Source organism: Pelodiscus sinensis, chromosome 30, assembly GCF_049634645.1.
Source record: "Pelodiscus sinensis isolate JC-2024 chromosome 30, ASM4963464v1, whole genome shotgun sequence".
Lineage (NCBI taxonomy): Eukaryota > Metazoa > Chordata > Testudines > Trionychidae > Pelodiscus > Pelodiscus sinensis.
This window is the reverse complement of record NC_134740.1, coordinates 4,724,960-4,734,614: the sequence shown is the minus strand read 5'-3', so window position 1 is coordinate 4,734,614 and position 9,655 is coordinate 4,724,960. Positions and strand designations below refer to the sequence as shown.

The 9,655-nt window shown below is 46.3% G+C and overlaps 1 protein-coding gene across 1 annotated transcript; it reads left to right on the top strand.

Annotated features, from left to right (window-relative positions):
* Positions 1–6,543: 6,543 nt before the first annotated feature.
* LOC102460290 (olfactory receptor 1E16-like) lies at positions 6,544–8,877 on the top strand. The gene is made up of 2 exons (XM_075911924.1): positions 6,544–7,479; positions 8,779–8,877. Exons 1-2 carry the CDS (start codon positions 6,544–6,546, stop codon positions 8,875–8,877), a joined length of 1,035 nt encoding a protein of 344 aa, XP_075768039.1.
* The last annotated feature ends 778 nt before the right edge of the window (positions 8,878–9,655 follow it).

Sequence of the window (9,655 nt, the reverse complement as noted above, 5' to 3'; positions counted from 1 at the left end):
GGAAGACCTCATTTCCCTCACTTGCTCAAATAAAAATAAACGAATGAATTAAAATGAATAGGAAAGCAGGAAGCAGCTTTGAAAATCTCAGCCTAGATCTTGCTGCACCAGTCTTTGTTGCTCCAGATATAAATGTGCTGTAGAAATCACAATATTGAACAATAATTAAGGAATAAAATCTTAGTCTCCTCGTATTTGTGATCTTCTTCCAAATTTTCTGTTCTCTTTTCTTTTTCTGTCTTGTCAAAAATAGAATAATAGAATCATAAATCCTGGGGCTGAAAGAGACCTCAGGAGTCATCGAGTCCAGCCCCCTGCCTAAAGCAGGACCAACCCAACTCAATCATCCCAGCCAGGGCTTTGTCAAGCTGGGGCTTACAAACCTCTAGGGATGGAGATTCCACCCCCTCCCTAGGGAACCCATTCTAGTGGTTCATAATCCTCCTAGGGAAATAGTTTTTCCTAATATCCAACCTAGACCTACCCCACTGCAACTTGAGACCATTGCTCCTTGTTCCGCCATCTGTCACTACTGAGAATAGCCTCTACCCACACTCTTTGGAACCCCCCTTCATGTAGCTGAAGGCTGCAAATATCCATATTCCCTGGCTCTGTTTTTAACTTATTAGGGGCCCATTACTCCTCTTCCCACCATCCTACTGTCCCCTGATTATGGGTCGTGTGAGCTGCATTAATTTTGTGGCCTCGTGCATCAGGTGTTTTTGGAGAACAGTTGATAGTCACGAATTTATCTCAAATGACCTGAACATTGTCAGCAAAAATCTATCCAACTCTTTCAAGACTTCGATGCTGAGCAGTGACCTACCCCTGTTGTAATATTTAACCTGGTGCTCTGAGCAGTCTTGTGGGAAGTTGGGTGGAAAACCCACATTTAAGATCATCCTGCCTGATGGGGGGTGGGAATCTACAGTTTCCCATATTGGAACAAAGGTCACTAGCCTATGGAATCCTCCTTTGTGCTTGGAATTAGTGGTTAGAGTTTCTCTAAGGATGCAGGAAATAGGGCTTCAAATCGTAATGACCTTCCTTGGGAGCTGGGCTCCTAAACCCCTTGGCGTTTTGAAAATTTCACTTTAGGATTAGCTGAATGGTGTCTGAAAAATAACAAGATTTTTACACAAAATGGGGAGGGAGGAGGAATGTTAACAGCCGATGGCAAACTAGCTGCCATAGACGTCTCCAATCGAACAAGATTGAAATGAAAGTGTCAGAACAACAACTGGTGCCTACAGAGTTTGGGGGCAGCTGAGCCGAGGTTTAGAGAATCTCACTGGGGTAGGATTCTGGGATTTAGGCATGTATGAGTGAGGAGCCTGATGTAAACGTAACAGAAGGCAAGTGGTTACACCAGTGAACAATTGGACCATGTGAATGAAAACTCCCTGCAACTTACTAGCAGTATTTCAGAGGGATATGACACCATCAGGGTGCTGTTAATTAATTCCCAAAGGTCTTCATTACAAACCCTTCATCCCCGGTGGGATACATTAGAGAAGATACAGGTTAGAGTCCATTGGGCAATTCATGTGATGTGTTTATACATCAGTTATTTAAATCCCAAATTCCCCAAGGGGTGCAAACAGCTGTGCCCCAGGAGTCTGGGATAGTGTGCCGGGCTTTTCACTTAGGTGAGTCCAGATGATTTTTTTGCTGGCCAAATATTGGTGAAACCTGCTGACAGTTTGGAACCTTTGGCCCGTTTCCTAGTGGACACATGTCAAAGTTGTGGCTGCTGCTCGAGGCCTGGGCCCAGTGTGATGCCAGTTACTGGAGCGTTGGTTTCTCTCTCTGTTGAATACGGTGCCGTAGTTCCAGCCTGTGATCCAATCATTGCTCACTCAGCAAAATACACCTAACTCCTTCAGTGCCGGCCCGGAGGTCGTTCTCCAGACCATGACTCGATCTTCCGGCCTTTCCCTGACACTGTTCTAGTGACTCCACTTGCTTGTTCATGCCGATGAGGCACACAATTCTAGGGATGGTCTCACCAGTGTTTGAGGAGAATAGTTTGAGTCTCCCCTGCCATGCTCTTGATCCTCCAGACCTCCCTACACTTGGTCTCTATGGTCCAGGAACCAGGGAGTCCCAGTTAAGGGAGGCACCACCTGTACAAACTAAGGGCCAAACCATGTTTTTATCTCCCACTAGCTCTTATGGGGCAATTTCTTACATCTTATAATCATGAGCCAGATCCAAAGTCCTTTGTCACGAAGGGAAAGACTCACTCAGTGACAACAGTTTCTTGCCATTTCAACCAGAAAGGACACTGTCTTAATGACTTAACCACATGCATCCTACTCAAGAAGACTTTCAAATCTGCACTTGAAAGGGAATCCTCTGAACTGGCATTCATGCTAAAATTCGACACTCTCCGCGGGGGGTTGAACAAAGACCCCAACTACCTTACCCATTACAAAGATAGCTTCCCCAATTATCACCTCTAATACCATTAGCTCACAGACATCTATCTTTCCCCACCTCTAATATCATTAACTCACAGACATTCACCTTCCTTCCCCCCACCTCCACATCCCCCTTCTGTTCTGAAATGTGATTTGTCCTTTTCATATGTGTTCATTTTTTTAATTGTATCCTTTGGTATATATGGTTGTGACTATTTTCTTCCACTCTTTGATCTGAGGAAGTGGGTCTGGCCCACGAAAGCTCATCATCTAATAAACCATCTTGTTAGTCTTTAAAGTGCTACATTGTCCTGTATTTTGTTTCAGCTACACCAGACTAACACGGCTGCATTTCTATCACTCTTCAGTGACTACAAAGAGCAAAGACAACAGGTATTTTCTCAGCTTCTGGCCTGGGTTAGAATCCAGGTCCCCCCTGACCACCTTCACAATAAACAGTGGCGGACTCTGTCCCCATTTTACACTATGGCCACCTGCTTCCACTTCCCCCATCCCGCATCCACAGCATGTCCTCTCTCCCGCTCCTTCAGCAAAGACAAGAAATTGGGAGTAAGTTAGGGCATCAGAAACCAAACTGGGGGGTTTCCAAGGAGCATAAAAGGGGAGGTGCCCAACTCCCTTTGACATTCAAAGGTGGTTGGGAGCCTAAGTTTCAGTTCCTTTAAACATCACTGTCAGTGTAGCCAAGGACATTGAAATCTGTTGATGCAACAACTTTGGGGAGTTCTTGGCCTGTGTTTGGGGTTCCAAACTCTGTGATCAGAGTGAGCTGAGAGCTTTAGACAGGAATGTTTTAACTTGGGACTAATTAATTTTCTATTACTATAAAACAGAACTGACAATGGCCCCTTTTTATTATTATTCTAGTAAATCTATTCATCTAGCACAGGGGTCTCCAAACTTTTCAGCCCGAGGGCCGCATTAACTGTCAAACAGCAGTTCGGGGGCCGACTACACACTTGAGGTCCAAATAAAAAACAATCAAAACATGGATGTTGTTTTTAATTATTTATTTAATATTATTTTATTCAGTTATTATTTAATAACACATTCATACACTACACATGAACACCTGTATTAGTGTGAATGGTGAAATTGTTTCCTGGATGCCAAAATAGCAGACATTTCTGGCTTTAGATTTGTTGTCCCTAACATCAACAGTGACCTGAGATTATCATCGGACAAGTTTGTTCTCAAATTGTTCTTCACGTATTTCATTCTTGAAAATGTTTGTTCACACAGGTATGTTGTTCCAAAGATTGAAAGGTACCTTGATGCAAAAGTTTCGACATTAGGAAAGTCTTCCTTGGGCAAAAACTGGTAAAAACCCACCAGTCCTATTTTGAACTTGTCCCTAAGGAGGTCATTTGCTTGCAACTCAATGACTTCCAGCTGCAGTTCATCTGGGCAACTGGCCACATCTGCTTCAAATGGGTTTTGAAACAATCTCACTTCTTCTGCCTTTGAATCCAAAAAGGTCTCCACGGGCCGGATGAGAAGGCCTCGCGGGGCCGCATCCGGCCCCCGGGCCGTAGTTTGGAGACCCCTGATCTAGCACATCAACTGGACAGAGGTTTCACTTGAGAGCAGAAGTTCTGTCTCAATTAACTTATTTTCAAATGAGACTTACTTTTTCTATTGCTTTGATCTTGGGGCAGCAGTTTGCACGTGGATCAGCAGTTCTCCCATCTCTGTGACTTTTCCCTTTGGAATCCATTATTTTCCACGACTTTGCCTTTGAGATATATCATAGCACTGTTGTTTTTCTTTACTATTATTGATCTTTACTCTCTGCGTAATAACCAGAAATTCCCACCGGCAGAAATACCCAGGGAAATTCGATCATCTCCTATAAAGAAGAAAGTGCCAGTCGAGAGGGACATTCATCGCCATGAAAGGCAACATCAGGCAGATGTAGCACCCAGCTCGCAGGATCGAGACACCGAGGTAGGAACCCGAAGCTCGGTTCCCTGAGATAACGGAACCTTGTCAGTCGTAGAAGAGAATGCAAAACGTGATGCAAAGATTCTAATGCATCTTCCCACCCAGGGAGTGTCAGGGTGTAGCTGTTAATAGATGATTCCAGGGGAAGGTAAAGCAGCAGAGTTAAAATGAAAGACTCTGACGTAGAACAGAAAAAGACCTGCCTTGTCATCCGCCATGTTAGAATGGGTAGAATTGCTCGTTCAATGGACAGGGAGAGTAAATAAAAGTAGATGGGTTAGAGCAAAATATGCTTAAGGCAGGGCAATTAAGGGCTCTCTGATGTAGAATGTAAGAACTTAATAAGGGCCATATTGGACCAAAGGTCCAGCTAGGTCACTGTCGTGCCTTGCGACAGCGACCAGTGCCAAGGAATCATCAAGTGATCCATCTCCTGTCCCCCATTCCCAACTTCGACAAACAGAGGCAGGGACACCATTCCTGCCCATTTTGGCCATTATCGATTGGTGGTCCTGTGCTCCATGTATTTACTGAGTTTATTGGCTCCTTGTGTACGCACGTTATGTTTCACCATGTGAGTTTTATTCCTCGTACAATGTTCGAAACAAATAAGCAGCCCCTCTTCTCTGCGTGTGTGTGTTTTCTGGGTTTTTCTTTCTTACCTTTATGGTTCACTGAGTTCAGTGTCCCACTGCTACTCTCAGGGCAGATAAAATTTTTAATGGGCACATCATAAGTCAGGCGGTGAAGAGAACAGTAGGTCGGATATGCCATGAAATGCGGAGAGGAAAAGAAAGGAAGAGACTTCAGACTCTGAAACCTTTGCCATAAGAACAAATATCTGTGACTTCTGTTTAAACCTGTGGCTACGTCTACACTGGCATGATTTTCCGGAAATGCTTTTAACGGAAAAGTTTTCCGTTAAAAGCATTTTCGGAAAAGTGCGTCTAGATTGGCAGGATGATTTTCCGCAAAAGCACTTTTTGTGGAAAAGCGTCTGTGGCCAATCTAGATGCACTTTTCCGCAAAAAAGCCCCAATCGTCATTTTTGTGATCGGGGCTTTTTTGTGGAAAACAGTACTGTGCTATCTATACTGGCCCTTTTGCAGAACAGTTTTCCGGAAAAAGACTTTTGCCCGAACGGGAGCAGCATAGTTTTTCCAGAAAAGCACTGATGATTTTACATGAGATCGTCAGTGCTTTTCCGGAAATTCAAGCGGCCAGTGTAGACAGCTGGCAAGTTTTTCCGGAAAAGCGGCTGATTTTCCGGAATAACTTGCCAGTGTAGACACAAAAGTGTATTGTATTGCTCATTACACCCATGAGAAGACCTTCCCTCTGATTCCATGACAATTTACTTCGCTTAAGGCCATGTCCAGACTCAGGGGTTTTTTCGGGAAAAGTAGCCTTTTCCCGAAAAAACTTCCCCTGCGTCCAGACTCAAGCCGTGTTCTTTCGAAATTATTTCGAAAGAACGCGGCTTTTCTTTCGATGGCGGTAAACCTCATTTCACGAGTTCCTCATTTCGAAGTTCCTCTTTTGAAAGAAGGCGTTCTTCAATGTAAAGAGGCCGTCTTCGAAAGAGAGCATCCAGACTCGCTGGGTGCTCTCTTTCGAAAAAGCAGATTTCTCTTTCGAAAGATCCGCCTGCAGTCTAGACGCGATCTTTCGAAAGAGGCTCTTTCGAAAGATGCTTTCGAAAGAGCCTCTTTCGAAAGAAGCCTGCAGTCTAGACATAGCCTTAGAGATGTTGGTGAGGGACCTTGTCAAAAGCTTTCTGGAAACCTAAGTACACTCTATCCACTGGATCCCCCTTGTCCACATGCTTGTTGACCCACTCAAAGACCTGTGTGGGATTAGCAAGGCAGGATTTCCCTTTACAGAAACCATGTTGACTTTTCCCAACAAATGATGTTCATTTATGTGTCTGATAATTCTGTTCTTTCTATTTTATTCTGTTATTCTCTTGGGTCACATACATTGGAAACTCAAACTATCAGTTGTATCAATCTTCCGATGTTTACTGAAAACTTTATTTGTTGTTCCAGAAGGGAGATGCCGTGGGGTGAGGTTACCTTCTCCCGGCTTCCACCAGTCTGACTGACAGCACAGCCTGCGTGTGCGCACTGCATCGATCTATTCCTAGGGGCGTATTATGCAGAGAGCAGAGGAAGGAAATCAAACACTCATCACAGAATTCATCCTCCTAGGCTTTGGGAATGGCCCGGAACTGCAGCCCCTTCTCTTCCTGTTCTTTCTAGCGAGCTACATTGTGACTGTGGCTGGGAACATCCTCATCATTGTGCTAGTGGTGTCTGACCCACATCTTCACACCCCCATGTACTATTTACTGTGCAACTTGGCCTGCGTGGAGACCTGCTACAGCTCCATCTTTCTGCCCCGGCTGCTGGTCAGTCTCGTGACAGGGGACAGGACCATCTCTGTGAAGGGCTGCATCGTCCAATTGTATTTCTTTGGTATCATGTCAAATACAGAATCGCTGCTGCTCACGGCCATGTCCTACGACCGGTACATAGCCATCTGCCACCCTCTCCGCTACACTGTTCTGATGAGTGGCAAGATCTGTAGCCAGCTGGTGGCACTGTCCTTCCTATGTAGCTTACTGAGCTGCACCATCCTGAATATTTTCTTCTTCCAATTAACGTTTTGTGGGTCCAATGAAATCGACCATTACTTCTGTGATTTCTCACCCGTGATAAAGGTGTCCTGCAGCGACACCCGGATTCTGCAACTGGTGACATATGTTGTGGCTTCCCTAGGAACACTTGTGCCCTGTCTACTCACTCTGGTGTCCTACATTTATATCATCAGCACCATCCTGAGGATCCCCTCCAGCATCAGGAGGCAAAAGGCCTTTTCTACCTGTTCCACTCACCTCATTGTAATTACAGTTTTCTATGGGGCTGTGATTGCTGTGTACATGGTTCCAACAGCCAACATGCCCAAGGTCCTGCACAAAATATTCTCCCTCTACTACATCGTCCTGACTCCCTTGATCAACCCCATCATCTACTGCCTAAGAAACAAGGAGATCAACAAGTCCCTGAGAAAAGCTTTTCTGAAAAAGAGAGTTACTCACCCTGTGCAGTAACGCCTGTTCTTTGAGATGTGTGTCCCTGTGTGTGCTCCACTCGAGGTGCTGGGCTCGTCCCGGTGCCACAAACTGGAGGAATTTTCATTAGCAGTAGCCCCCTACCGGACTGCGCATGCGTGACTGCCCCTTCGCGCCTTTCATCTGAGCGCAGTCCGGTCTTGTCAGCTTCCACCCAACCGGAAGCATCTGAAAGATATAAATAGAAGGTCCGAAGCAGGGAGGAGGGTGGGACGTGGAGCACCCACAGGGACACACATCTTGAAGAACAGACGTTACTGCACAGGGTGAGTAACTCTCTTTTCTTCATCGAGTAGTGTCCCTGAGGGTCCTCCACTCGAGGTGAGTACACAGCAGTGGTCCAACGTTACATGAGTGCTTCGGATGTATCGCCCTCGTGCTGTAGACAAGACAGCCTGAGCTACCCTTGAATCAGAGGTAAGTATGTTCGCTAGGGCATAGTGTCTAGCGAATGTGAGGATAGATGACCAGGTTGCCGCATGGCATATGTCCTGCAACGGAACTCCGTGAAGATAGCCAATGGATGTCGCTATGCCCCAGGTGGAATGAGCACGAAGACTGTTCGGAAGAGATTTGTTGCACAAGGCATAACATTGTGTGATGCAAGCAATGACCAAGTGGGAAATACGCTGCGCAGAAAGTAGCTTGCCCTTGGAGCGCTCGGCTGTAGAAAGGAAAAGCTGCTGAGACTTCCTAAAGACCTGAGTTCTGTCAAGGTAAAAGTCCAGTGCTCGCCTGACATCTAGAGTGTGTAGACGTGCATCTTCCAATGGGGAGTGAGGCTTTGGGTGGAAAGTTGGCAGGATTATGCGCTCATTTATGTGGAAAGCAGAGTTGACCTTTGGCAAAAATGATGGCTGGACACGCAGTACTGCCACATGACTGAAGAATTGCGTGTATGGTGGATCGGTGGAAAGAGCTGCTAATTCCCTTACTCGACGCGCCGACGTGATGGCAAGTAGGAACACCGTTTTCATCGTGAGCATTCGTAGATCACATGTTGCGAGCGGCTCAAAAGGCGAGTGAGTCAGAGTGTCCAATACTAGAGGCAAGTCCCAAGGCTCCGGTGGGATTCTGTGGGCCGGATACAGATGCTTAATCCTTTCAGAAATCTTTTGGTGATAGGGTGGGCGAACACTGAATGGCCGTCAACTGGAAGACGGAAGGCTGACATTGCCGCTAGATGTACTCTTAGGGAAGAAATAGCCATTCCCGTCATCTTTAGATGCATCACATAATCTAGGATCTGTTGTATAGTCAACGAATGAGGGTCAAGATCTTTTGCCAAGCACCATGAATGGAAACGATGCCTTTTATGGAGATAAGATTTGTGCGTCGTATGCCGCCTACTGTTAATCAACACGCACCTCACTTCTTGAGAACAGGAGAGTTCGGAAGCTTGGAGCCAGCTAGGCGCCATGCCGTGAGGTGCATGCGGTTGATGGCTGGGTGAAGAATTGTGCCGTGTTGCTGAGATAGCAAATTGGACAGTTCCGGTAGTCGTCGTGGATTGGCAACTGACATTCTCGACAGCTGTGTTAGCCAGATCTGCCTGGGCAAGAAAGGTGCTATCAGAATTACTGTTGCGCCGCCTAGTGCTATCTTCTCCAGAGCTCTCGGAATGAGTGGAAGAGGAGGAAAGGTGTATTACAATTGGTGATGATCCCAGTCCAGGAGGAAGGCATCCCCCAGAGAGTCTGTGCCGATGCCCGCTCGTGAGCAATACTGAGGACATTTCCTGTTGTGTCGAGTGGCAAACAAGTCCACCTTGGGGAAGCCCCATAGCAGGAAGAGGTCGCGGAGCACCTCGGGATGTAATTCCCACTCGTGCTGTTCAAATGCCTGCTCAGAGTACTGGCAATCACATTGTCCTTGCCAGGAAGGTATGCTGCAGTTATGGTGATACCTTGTTGAATAGCCCAATTCCACAGGTGCAAAGAGAGCGGGAACGTGACCCCCCCCCCCCCGCTTGTTGATGTAATACACCGTGCATATGTTGTCGGTGAGAATCTGTATGGAGTGTCCTCGGATGATGGGCAGAAAGTGCTTGCAAGCCTTGAAGACTGCTCTCAGCTCGAGAAAATTTATATGCTGTAGCGATTCCTGGGGCGTCCAGAGACCCTGCGCCCGGTGC